We start from the raw sequence: 13086 nt of genomic DNA, 5'->3' as shown, positions 1-13086 counted from the left end.
AAATAAGCAGCTTAAAAATATAAATTAAAAATATATTGCAGGGTTGGTCTCTTCTCACTGGTGACAGGATGAGGGGAAATGGTCTCAAGTTGTGCCAGGGTAGGTTTAGGTTGGATATCAGGAAAAACTTTACTGAAAGGATTGTTAAGCACTGGAATGGGCTCCCCATGGAGGTGGTTGAGTCACCATCCCCGGATGCGTCTAAAAACCATTTGGATGTGGTGCTCAGAGACATGACTTAGCAGACAACTGTTAGTTAGGGTAGTACAGCTGGGTTGTGGTTGGACTTTTTGATCTTTAAGGTCTTTTCCAACCTGTGTGATTCTATGACTCTATGATTTTATAACAGTATGTACAGAAACACTTATGAAGAGACCTGTAGGAACTTACTAACATTTTAACCAGCTGACATGCTAGTTACACATGCAGGGTATCACTATGGAAAAAAAAAAGAAAAGAAACTATGACTGTACTTCTCTGAAAGGCATGTCAGTGACTTAAACAAAATAACAGTTAACTGTAAGGTGCATTTAAATTACAAAATTCATGGATGAACTAATTACAAAGTAAATATTTATTAATAAAGGCAAGTCCCTTATTGCACTATGTGTACTAAATACTTTTTGCATAAGGGGCCACAGTTGATGATCTAGAGCCAAATAAGATACAATAAAAAGTGTCGATATAAAGTATCAGTGTTACTGAATCCAATATCTAATTCCTGGTGGCAACACAAGTACCTAGTTACTTCTAGAAGTAAATTAAATTGTTCAATTAGATCACCTGGCTATTCATTAGATTTAAAGCAAAGTCCTTGATGAAGAGGTGTGTCACGCAACAGTGGCAAGACAAAATCTAATGCATTACTCCCAAGTTCTAGAATCCATGTTTTCAGCCCCTTTGTTGGGATTCTGCTAAGAAGTTTACAATTGTCTACAAAGAATAAAGAACCTGGTTTATGCAATACAGTTGAATCGGCAGTTCCTGAAACTCTTCAAACTAAAAGCAAAGCTGAGTTGCAGTCTGTGCACATCACGGACCCACACTGCCTACTGATGGGAACTGATGGGAACTGATGGGAACTGATGGGAACTGATGGGAACTGATGGGAACTGATGGGAAGATTGTACAGATCTGAGACAGCAGGGTTAAACAGAGAGTGGAACTGGAGACAACGCTGCTCCTAATAGGATTCCTAGTGTGATTACTTATCCAAATTAGGATGTTTTTCCTTAACACATTACTTTTACAAGCAAGCATCTGTGCATCTGTAGGAGGATAGCACTTAATCTAAAATGTCCCACATGTAAAATCAACTACAATTGAAAATAAGTACTCCTTTCAGATAGTGTAAGGATCTTCTCTTCACCAGAGTAAGCAGAAGTTCAGTACACATAAAACTTGCAAACATACCTGGCTAATTTGATTGCTGTACAAAATTCTGCCATAGGAGGATTATATCCTACAAAGCACACAGGCCTTTACAGAGGAAATCCTGTCTCCTTTATATGACATCTAGGACATTTTTGTCAATGACTTCATCAAAGACAAGTTTTCACCCAATGTGTTTTAAGAGAATCTCTGATTTAGCCAACAGTAGCACAATCAGTAGGTTGCAACAAATAAACACAACAGTAAAAAGGAAATAGTCTCCAAGAAATGTTTCACTATGAACTCTCAGCTTTAAATAATAGTAATAATGTTTCTAGAATGCTTTCTCCCAGTGCAAAGCCAGGCAACGGTTTCCTGTGTTAAACTGTTTTTATTGGGTGTCATACTTACTAGAGTACTATGCAGGATTCCATCACACAACTGCTAATTAGTTTCTCAGGATGTTTATTCCTTCTCACAGTACACAGCAATTCCTACTTCATAAGTTTATTTTTTCTAAGTTAACACTTTCAGCTCCCATAAAACAGCAACACTCCTCTAAGCTCATTTTAGAAGTATTTCATCCCTCAATGCAATAAAAGATGAAGCACTGCATTATTTCAGTGGTGTACAGTCAAATACAACATAATAAAAAATTATGGAAGTACCTTTCTTTGCTGTACTTCCTACACTATATTAATACCTGTAAACTGAATTAGCCAAACTTTGCTTTCATCTACAGGTGAAATTTCAATACAAACTTTCAAATAAGTCTCCTAAGCATCCCATTATAAATAGTAGCGGTCTACCTCCACGTTTATCTCTGTGATTTCATACTCAGGCAGCTCTGTAGAAGCAGCTCCAGTCATGTCACGTGGTGCATTCAAGGTCATGCTATTTTAATTTACAGAGGTATCATTGATAAATTATGCGGAAACAATGATAATGGAGTCATTAACCTTGTTCCAGCACACTAAAGGTGTTTTATAACTAAAACAAGAATAAAGTTATAAAAACATAAAGATTTGATTGCCCAGCTTTTTCTCTCCTACACACTGATGCAAAGAACTGTTGGGGATTTTATCCTGGTGAGTAACGTGGCTATCAGCTGTCTGTGCGTTTAACCAAGGAGTGCAGCGACTCGACTGAATTATGCTGAAGGAGGAGTCAGGTGATTACATGCACAAAATATTGATCATTTTTTAAATATAGGAAGTTGGATCCAGAAGGCCTATCCCTTTGGTAAGTAAAGGATGCTGGAGCACAAGAAAGATCATTCAAATCAAGAAGTCTCAGTCCAAAGATCTACACAGAGTTGTCATTTCCAAGCATGCAGTTATTTGGCTGGTATTGGAGGATTCACATCAAAAGTGCAGTGTGTTAACATGCTGAAGTATATATATACTACTACACTATGCATATATATAACCTAGATGGGATTTAGAATACATTCTCTAAGTCTCATTCAGGAAACCTGAAGTAACCCACAGACTAAAAGCCTGACTAATATCCCTAATTCATGTACGACAGACATCTGTATTAAGGGTACACTTGGGATTGCTTTGACTTGAAGTGAAATATCTGAAGAAGAGTGAGGAGGTGGGACAGAGACAGACTGACGTATTACACCATCATAACCTGAAGTTGGCATTAGTACAGATTAGCATCTACAGCATTTCTGCAAAGAAGAAGGAACGTAAATAGTTTAGCAGACAAGAAACCCTTGTCTTCTTGACACTTCCACTGCTGCTTCTTTTAACCCAGACACTGCAAGAACTCTCACACTAAAATTCATGAAGAGAGGCAACTACAGAGCAGGTTCCTGGAGTTCAGGCACCCAGAGATGACACCACACTCCAAGACAGAATTCATTATACTCCACTTATCACATGAACTATTATGTCTCTTTTCATCTTCTGAGTATCAGCATATGATCTACAACATGTTTCACTACTTACCCGAAAGGACCAATAAGAAAACCACAGAGCATGTCTTTATTAAGGTATTTGACCTTATGTATGCAAGTGGTTATATCTTAAAGTGCATTCTGAAGGCCTGAAAGTCAAACTTTCTATGAATTTTGCCGTGTTTGGATAGACTAATAACTGGCATGTCTTTCAAGCATTCATAAGTGTCACAAAAGCCACTTTAAACAACACACTTTCCATTAAAATGAGCAAGTTAAACTGCAAAATTATGTCACAATAACATGCCTTTATGTCCTCCAAGCAAAGGCTACTGGCTGTCACCATGGAGCACGCACACCTCTGATGAATGAGATCAAACCCCTTCCCACTACAGAAATCCCCAAGTTTGGGACGAGCTGGGTGTATGGCTGAGCCGCGCGCTCGGGGGATGCGCACAGAGCAGCACAGAGCCGCACAGAGCCGCCGCAGCGCGCCGGTCCGAGGGCACGCGGCTGTTCCCGGCGGAGCTCCAGCACTGCGCTGCGCGGGGCTGTGCCAGCAGCAGTCTCACCGCACGCACTCACTCGCAGTTACCCCCCAGCTCGGCTGAGTTTGAAGAGGCAGAAACAAACACGTAAATAGCATCTGCTGCACCTCCTGTCTATCCTGGAAATGCACGGGAGCTATTCAAGCACTCAAAGATAAATAAGCGCAAACTGGAGAGGCAAAAGAGTTCTTTCCAGAAAGTTTCTCCCCGCCTCTCCCTCCCACTTTTCGCCGGCTCCCCGGGATCAGGCGACCGTTCTCACGGGGCTTCAGGTGAACCACTCCTCCGTCAGCGGCACGCTCAGGCCGCCGCCCCGCCGCCCGCTCCCTGTCCCCGGGCAGCGCCCCACAGCACAGTTCCGCTCCGCTCCGCACCGCGCCCGCTTCTCCGGCCCCACGGCAGCGACCTCCGCCTCGGAGCCGGGCCCGGCCCAGCTCGGCCCCGCGGCGCGCCCCCCCCGTCCCCTCGCAGCGGCATGGCGAAGCGCTGTCACTGACGCACATTTAATTCGCCCGGCTGCGGGCACGGCGGAGCGCCGCTCTCCTCCCTCCGCTGCCGCCGGCGGGTGGGGGAAAGTCAAACTGCCGCAACAAAGTTGCTCCCCCCCAGCCGCCGCCCCCCGCTCCCCCCGGCCCGGCCCGGCCCCCCGGCCGCCGCCTTACCTTGCTTGACGCACTTGAGGCGGATGGGGTCCTTGCAGTGCTTGATCACGGCCAGCACATCCCTGATGGTGAGCCCGGCCACAGGGGTCTCGTTCACCTCCAGCAGCAGCTCCTCCGGCACCAACTTGCTGCCGCCCTCATAGGCCACCTTGCCGGGCTTCACCTCGCCCAGGTACGGGAACTGCCCGTTCTCGGCGCCCCCCTTCAGCTCGAAGCCCAGCTGCCCCTCCGGGTTCCGCACGATCACGATCTCGTGGACTCGGCTCGTCCAGTGGCTTTTCTTCTTCAAGCCCTTGGACATTGCCGTGGGGATGCTCTGCCCGACTCCCGCTCTGCTTGCCGCTCTCTCCTCCCTCTCTCTGCCCCCCTCCCCCGGGGCTCCGCTGGGGCACGCTCGGGGCAGGCTCGGGGTTGCTGCCGGCAAGGGGGGCGGGTGCCGCGGCCCCGCGGGGCGACGGAGCGGGGATGGGGAGCGCCTCTCTGCCCGGTCCGAGCGGCTGCCGGCGCTTTAGCTGATATCCATGGCAGCCGCGGCGGCCGGGACCCTGCGTGTGGATGTACTAGTTGTAGAGAAACTGGCAGCGGGGAGGGAGGGTGGGAGGGGAAAAAGGAGGGAACGGCCGCGGGGAGGAGGAGTGTGGCGGCAGCGGCGGAGTGAGGCGGGCGCTGCCTCGGAGCTCCCTCCTCGCCTGACCCGGTAGTGAAGGCCGAGAGAGAGGCTGCCTGGCACGGCCGGCAGAAGGCGGAGAGCGGCCGGGCAAGGGGCGGGCAGGCGACTCGGAGCTCCCGGCCCGGCGGCACCGCTACCCCGCAGGGCAGCCCTGACCGACAAGGGGAGCCCGGGGATGAGGTGCCGGGGGCTGCGCTGCCCGCCGGTAGCCCCGTAGCGGATCCCGGCCGGGCCTCTCGCCGGGCTGACGTTCCCGCTGCTCCCCGCCTCCGGCACACCTCGAGCCCTTTGAGCTGCGCTGATCTCGGGTCCCCTCCTGCTCGGCAGGGCTTCCCTGGGCCCGGCCTACCTGGGGACGAGGGGGAAGCACGGGAGTGGTTCCCCTTTCCCCTCAGCCTGCCCAGGAAGGAGAGCCGCAGGGTAACGAGGTGCCCTGATGGCTCACACTGCTGCAGTGGGAAGCTCTGGGTAGCAGTTCAGAAAATGGGTAATGCGTTTAAGTCGAATTCCGCGAGGAAGAAGGATGGCAGTGGAATGTGTGGAGGGGTTGGTTGGGAGTTCTGCTTCTGACAGGGGAGAATGTAGTGACAGGCTTCAAGCTGCGGCAGGAAAAACAAAGCAGCCGTTTACTTAGATCGCAGTGTTAATGTACACAGACCCTGCCATGCTTTCCTGCTCTGAGGTCTCACACTTCAGTTTATAGAGTTGTACTGTGTATGGGCATACTTTTTAATGCTGGTTACTGTGCCCACAGGGGACAGAAGCAGTATCACAGTTGGTGGGCAGAGAACGTTGTAGAGGATACAGTGAAGAGAGGGGTAGTAGTGGTAGTCTTCTATAAAATCTTGCTGTTATCTACCAGATCTCATTTGGTTCCATCTGCTTGGCTCTAAATCCTACAAGACCTGAGCCACCAAAGAGTGGCATTTCCTACCCCAAGTGCTTCTCTCTGTCTAAGCACTCAGGAGCAGGTGATAGTGCAGCCCTCTGCTCCTGTGCATTTTCCACTTGATTTGTTCTGTCATATGCCTAACACGTGTGCAAGCAGTGGAGTGTAGCAGTTGGCACGTATTTCTGAGAAGCTTGTCTTGCTGGAAAAAAAAAAATAATTTCCATCTGAAGGGAAGATTGACAAATACAGACAGAGCAACCTAATGACTTTGAGAAGTATAGTTTTTTGCTTCTGCAAGATACAGGAGAAAAGAGTATATGAAAGGGTCTGCCGGCTGGGTACAGGATGGGGGAAGGTAGGAGAAATGTCATGTGTTACAGCATGTGATGTAAAGCTGATCAGATATTTTTAAAATTTCAATTAAAGTGACTCTGCAATGAAATTTTTCACAAATTGTATCGCTGTTTTCTGTCTTGGTTCCTATGGAAACGGTCCTTTATGCGATCATGCTTGGCTGTGTCTCCTTTATTTCTCCAATAACTTTTGAAGCTGTTGGGCAGTTTCCACCAAATCTATCTCAAATATAATTAAGTTATTTCATGAAAATAGGCAGCTGGCTGGGGCTGAGAGAAATCCTGTAAATGTCCCAAAGGCTGCAACATGAACTTTCTTCATATTAAACAGCAATTCACATGGATGAGGGACCAAATAAATGTTCCAGTAATGACAAGAGTTTCAATTACAGCTCATTATCAACCTCAGTATAAATCTGCGGGAAACAGAATTTTTGAGTTTGTTTTCTCCCACTATTACTTATTTGTTGTCCTCCTGCACTCAGAAGTAGAAAGTAGAAAGGGTATGTGCAGAGGGGAAGAAATAAAAGAGAGTTTACAAACGTCTGTATTCTGCAGATCATTTCATCTGTTTTGTTGAGTGGACCTGGGTATTGATGCAGAGATCTCTATGACAAAACTGGCTTTAAAGAAAAGAAAAAAAGCCATGCAGAAGCGAAATAAAAGATCTGTAAGGACAGACAGCTGAAGATCAAAGTCTTACTATTATAGCATCACTCATTGATATTCTCAGGGCTTAGGGTAATAAAGCACTAATGGAAATGTAATCTGTTTTCATCTTAATTTTGAAATATATCATGGGGAAATTAAACCTCATGTAAGGTTCATTTGTAGCGGCTACACTCAGATGACAGTCACATTTTTACAGTGGTAGATGGGTAGCTGTAAAACAAGATTATCTTTGTCACTAGCAGAGCAAATGTCCAGCACGTGGCTGAGTGGGTGAGTTTGCTTGGCCCCCGAAGAGCCTGAAAAAAGCTGTTAAACTTGCCAAGACCTTCTTGTTAGTTTCTTCCACTGGATGTCACCCTAGAAAGGCATGAATCAGTCCCAAGTGTGAATGTGAGGGTATCTACCAAAAGAGATTTCCTATAGTTAGAAGTAACAATGGCACATAATGAAACACATTCACCAAATACAGCATAAATGTCTTTTATTATTCTTTTGCATCTGATCCTGTAAACACAGAAGCCTGTAAATCACTGTACTTCTGGGATTAAAGTTGTGCCGAGCCCACAAGTAAGCTGAAGTGTGAGACTTCAGTAAATGTATTTCATAGCTGTAAAATTATCTTTCCTGTTCTAACACTATGAAGTCAGTAAAAGAAAAATAAAAATCTATCTGTGTTTAGAGTATGCCCTGTTTTCAGATAAGTGAATTTCCTCAAATGGAAAATGATTTATTGCATGTGCCAAAGGGGAAAATACATATATATATTACTTACTGTTGTTTATTCAGCAATGAAGTTCCCTTATCTTGTATTTGTATTTGTAACATTGGACTTGAACTCAGAAAATGTGAAATTTCCTTCTTTGGCACGTACTTCCTGTGTGACTGGGCGTGAATGATTTCATCTCTTATATTTTACGTTTTCAAGTAGACATGATTAATTTGGCTTTTCTTTCACTGTTTTCTATTTAGTATGTCAGCTACTCAGCAGCCTTATTCTTACATGAGGCTTCTGGACACCACAGTCAAGCTCCCACTGCAGCACATATGTTAATCTAGGACCTAGCAGAATTCAGATGTTTAAATCTAAATTCAGGATGAAAAACAACAACAAAAAAAAGTCTATTCTTTTAGTTACCTAAAAATACTGCTGTAGGTAATGTTACCACTGGCAGAGCTCCAAAGTCTCTTAGCTGGTTTAGCTACCTTGTGCTGGGAGTTTAAAATGCTCTTAGGATTCCTTTCTTTCTTCCATTAAAAACTGCAGTCCTAACTTTTGCAGTTACAAATTTTCACCAAAAAGTTACCGTTTTTAATGATATTTTCTGCTACTCATCTTTAATGAGACTGATTTTAAATTATTATTATGAATAATGCTATCCTTTCCAAATCCTGGCTTCCGATTCTGAGATTTTTTGTTTCAGAATGTTTTGGTATTAAACTGATTTATCTAAAGCAGCTTTTTTTCCCCAAGTCTTTCAAATTCTGAATGTTTTGATGAAAAATACACTTTTGTTTCTATTTTACCACAAAACCAAAGAAAATAATCCTTAGTTTTAGGCATCTGAGCTTCAAAATAAACTTTTAATTGTAAACTTCAGAATTTTCTGATGTATATACGTGATTGGAGTTACACAGCCTATTGCAGTTGTGTCAGAAGCTCTTGCAGAGGTTAAATCTGTGAAGAATATGTGAAGAAAATCACCTCCATGCCATGTGAAAAATAAGTGCAACCTTCAGAAAGAAAGAAGAGGCTAAAGGGAAGGTTTCATCTAAATAGTATAGTTTACAATTAGTTTGAAAGATCACAGGAAACCTTTTTTTCTCTCCTGACCATCTCTGCGTTGATCTTTGGTTTAAATGTGGTCTTTTCCAGTTTCCTTCTTTTCTCATCAAACCATGGTGTTACATACTTCCTGTGCTGTTCTTGCTAGCTGCTGAAGTGTTAATTAAGGTGAGATAAGGAAAACTTGTTGGAGGTCAGCAACTTCCCCAGGGACCGAGTTGTGGGAGAGTAGCTGTCAAAATAAATTTGGCAAGAGCCATTAAAATAAACAAATGATGGCCTCTTTCCACAGAGATTCAGATGTAAATTGCATACCATTATACACCCACAAAAGGAGACAGAAGTAGACAGAAACAAAGCTGCATAGAATACCATACCAGAAAATAATCCTTTAAATTTGGCCTGACACTAGAAAGATAGCAAAACTACAAATATCTTTTACTGTGAATGGGTGGAGGAGTGCAGCTTACACCATGAATTACTGCTGCTGAAACCCTCATGGCACACAGTGCCTGGGTGGCTGGGATTCTGAAAAATATCAAATTAAGTGTCTGTTTCTCCATTACCATGGCACTAGTTTGTGTGCTTGGCTACCTTAAATTACCCCATAGTGACTGGTAAGCTTTGTTGTATAGCACTATGAATTGCAACATTGAATACTGCCGATTAGCCTGTATCTTGCACTGAATTTGAATTTCCAGTATCTTCATTTCCTTTATAATATTTAGTATTAAGTGATTTATCTCAGCTAAATTATAAATATTTACTTATCTCTCATAGAAGATAATATCTTAGATTAACAAACTACAGAAGACCCAATCTCTGAATTCTTTCTTCCTTGTTATTTGCATTTTCATTTCCCTTGGATTAGACTCAACTAAGGCTTTCCTCTTTCATGTCTATAATCAGTTGCATTTTACATTTCATATGAACTAACGGTGCTGCTGAGATTGATCTCGCGACGTAGCTGGGAAAGAAGATGAATATTTTATGAACGTATAAAAGATAAAATGAAAGCACATTATTCTAGAGATGTTCTGATCATGTTCCCAGTAAAGTTGTGACAGCATGTCCATTCAGACCCGTATTTTCATATTTCTGTCATTGCTTTCACAGAAATCACCTTTCCATGTCAGAATTCTTGTGCTTTAATGTGCTGCAAAGACCTCGTATCCCTAAAGTTAATAAATACTTCTGAAGTTAGAAGTGTCGTTTTTTCATACAGACAATACTGTGGAGATCCATAAAGGGTCACATGATTCGTAGATATGTTTTTATAAAATTAAAATGTGATGCAGTGAGGATTTAAGAGAAGATGGCTCTAACGTTGTACATGCATAATCTCACCCAGTGCTCGTCCCTGTGTACAGAATGAGCATGAACAAACCTTGGTGCAAATCATTTACACTTTAGTCAGTTTAGCTCTCAGTGCAAGTAGTGCTGATTCTCACCAAATTCTCAACTTGTTGAGACCTTAGCAGGCCTGAAACTTTGGAGAACTTGTTTGGATGGGGGTTACATCTTATTTCCATTGCACTGCCAAACTTTTACATTCATTAGAATTGCTGAACTTTGCTGTCCCATGGCAGCAGGAGGCATAAGGTTTTTCCTTCCAAGCAGGACAGGATCCAGTGAAGCTGCACTCCCTGCTGTGGATGCTTTTTACAGATTGTTTCCAGAAGCTGGTTGTGCTGAAAGATTGACCAGCCATGGATATATGTTGAGGAAAAAGTCTTAGCACACTGAGGTGAGTGCCAAAAATGCTTTTGAGTTACCAGGGCTTCATTCTGGAGTGTTAATATATAAATACCTCAAAACCTGAATTCCAGGCTGGACATAGTGACTATTAATCCTTTCTGTCTGCCATTCACACAAAGTGTTCCAGATGATGTGGTATAAAGGCTTTTGCACCACCATACCTGTGCATATCATCAGTGATAGGGAATCATCACTGAGATTTTATTCAGTTTTGTTCATATACTCTTAGCATTGATGCATGTGTGATTAAAAGCATGTTATGGGCTCTGCTCTGTGATTGGGATGGTAAGTTAAACAAAAGTGCATTCAAGGAGGCTAAATTATGTTATTGTTCAGTTTTGGCATTATTTTCAGAATATGGCTTCATGCTCAGTCATGCTACTATTGTCCATTTTATCAATAAGAACGATTCTTTGCAGGTGCTTTCATCAACAATAGCTCACAGAACAGAACTGCACTGTTGCCAGATCTGTAATGCTGAAGGTCTGCTTTCAGATGACTTTTCAAGTAAAAAGTGGGCTGTATAATCAGCTGCTATAGAGACCTAAATCTAATGATTTGAAGGTAGAAGATTCAATCAAGATTTCGATTCACATTTTTTGTCTTGTAAGATGTATGGCAGTTCCCAAATCCCAAGGAGTATCTGGGGCAAGAGCGCAGAACTGTGGCTTGTCCTGGGTATGAGCAGTTGCACTCAATTTGAAGAGGTCTGCGTCACAGTTCCTACTGCTCAGCTGAGAGATTTGTGTTGAATGCAGAGAGAATAAAAATAGATGAAAAAGTTTCAGAAGTCAGATAACTCTGATGTTGTCTTTGGAAATGCGTTTGCATGTGCTGTGAGGAAAAGATATTGTACTTTACCATTGCCTCATTATATTTTAGATGGAAATGAAAGAAATACTGTCTTTGCTAGACTGGCAGAGGCGTTGAATTTTTTATCACTATTCAAAGGGAAAATGGTTCTAACTAACTGATTGTGTAGTTATAAACACACACATAAAAGAAACAGATTGCATACACAATCGAATAATGCTAGAACTTTCCTGTAGATTATTTAATTAATTTGAGATACTTCATTTAAGGACAGGCATTTTGGTTTGCTTCTGCCTAAATATTTGATCTCTCATAACCTTCATGCCACAGTCATATTTTGTTCTCACAAATATTTATTTACAAGTCTTGCTTTTTCTTGCTTTAGCCAGGGTCTCATTTGCTGTATATGAAGACAGTAGCAACTATTCTTTTGTCTTTTCCAGTGAATGATTTGTGAATCAGTGCCTTTGTTCACAGCTCTGCTGGTGAGACTTCATATTGCTCAGTGCACTGCTTTTCACCCCAAAGTTATTAAAGAGGTAGTATAAAAAATATGAATATGCTGGTGTTAAAGGTGTGTGATCTCTCAGCTCACTCGTGGACAGCTGTTGAACATTTATTGTCAGTAATATTGTCAGATTGTTGTTCGGTTGATGACCATGATGGCCATGACCCTTTCCAATGGCAGTATGAATTTATAAATTGATAAGTCCATAGTGGTCGAGTCAGCTCCTTTTGGAGTGACACCTTCTGGTTTTTGGATCTCAGCAGGAACTCCTTTTCTTCTCATCTTCTGGGCCTTGCCAGCAAATAAGAGGGAGCACGGAGGCATCATCTTGTATCTTGCCCTCACAGAATACAGTGGTATCATCCCCCAGTCTCCCATAGCAAGCTGGAGTTCTTTGGTCACAGGCCAGATCTTCTGCCAGTAAACAGTCCTGAGCATTCTCTTCCAAAGACAAACAGCTCCAAAGAAACACTTTCAAATGTAACACTGTGATGCCGACTGCCACACGGCCACAGCCACCTCTCATCTCCTAGATAAGTCGGGGTCCTACATCATGAAATGCCTTGGAGAGCAAGCTTTGAGACAAAAACAAAGAAGGGTTCAGACTGACGTGCACATGCCTCCATTCTACTTCTGTATTGCAGGCAGCAGGGAAAGTGTTATTGATATGCATCATGCTTGTCTACAATGTGTCAGGGTTTGATGGATGGAGAGCTGGGCTGAAGCCAATGGAATGAGGTTCAGCAAGACCAAATGCCGGGTCCTGCATATCAGCTACAACAACCCCGATCGATGCTACAGGCTTGGGGCGGAGTGGCTGGAAGACTGTATAGAGGAAATGGACCTGGGGATATTGATTGATGCTCAGCTGAAAATGAGCGACAGTGTGCCCAGGCACCCAAGAAGGCCACTGGCATCCTGGCTTGCATCAGAAAAAGTGTTTCCAGAAGGAGTAGAGAGGTGATTGTTCCCCTGTACTCAGCACTGGTGAGGCCGCATCTCGAGTACTGTGTCCAGTTTTGGGCCCCTTGCTGCAAGAAGGGGACATTGAGGCCCTGGAACGTGTTCAGAGGAGGGCAACAAAGCTGGTGAGGGGTCTGGAGCACAGGCTGTATGAAGAGAAACTGAAGGAGCTGGGAATGTTCAGCCT

At 43.6% G+C, this 13086-nt stretch overlaps 1 protein-coding gene across 5 annotated transcripts in view; it reads right to left on the bottom strand.

Moving 5' to 3' along the window:
- The window catches only part of MAGI2 (membrane associated guanylate kinase, WW and PDZ domain containing 2), a 694208-nt gene extending 689132 nt beyond the window's left edge, over nucleotides 1-5076 (bottom strand). For all 5 annotated transcript variants that reach the window (XM_072333162.1, XM_072333185.1, XM_072333169.1 and 2 more), the window contains exon 1: nucleotides 4488-5076. In XM_072333162.1, coding sequence (XP_072189263.1) covers nucleotides 4488-4788 — 301 coding nt within the window. In that variant the 5' untranslated portion in view covers nucleotides 4789-5076. The remainder of the gene's footprint in view (nucleotides 1-4487) is intronic.
- Between the last annotated feature and the right edge of the window lie 8010 nt (nucleotides 5077-13086).

This window comes from Excalfactoria chinensis, chromosome 1, assembly GCF_039878825.1.
Source record: "Excalfactoria chinensis isolate bCotChi1 chromosome 1, bCotChi1.hap2, whole genome shotgun sequence".
NCBI lineage: Eukaryota > Metazoa > Chordata > Aves > Galliformes > Phasianidae > Excalfactoria > Excalfactoria chinensis.
The sequence above is the reverse complement of the archived record's forward strand: the minus strand, read 5'-3'. Positions and strand labels throughout refer to the sequence as shown.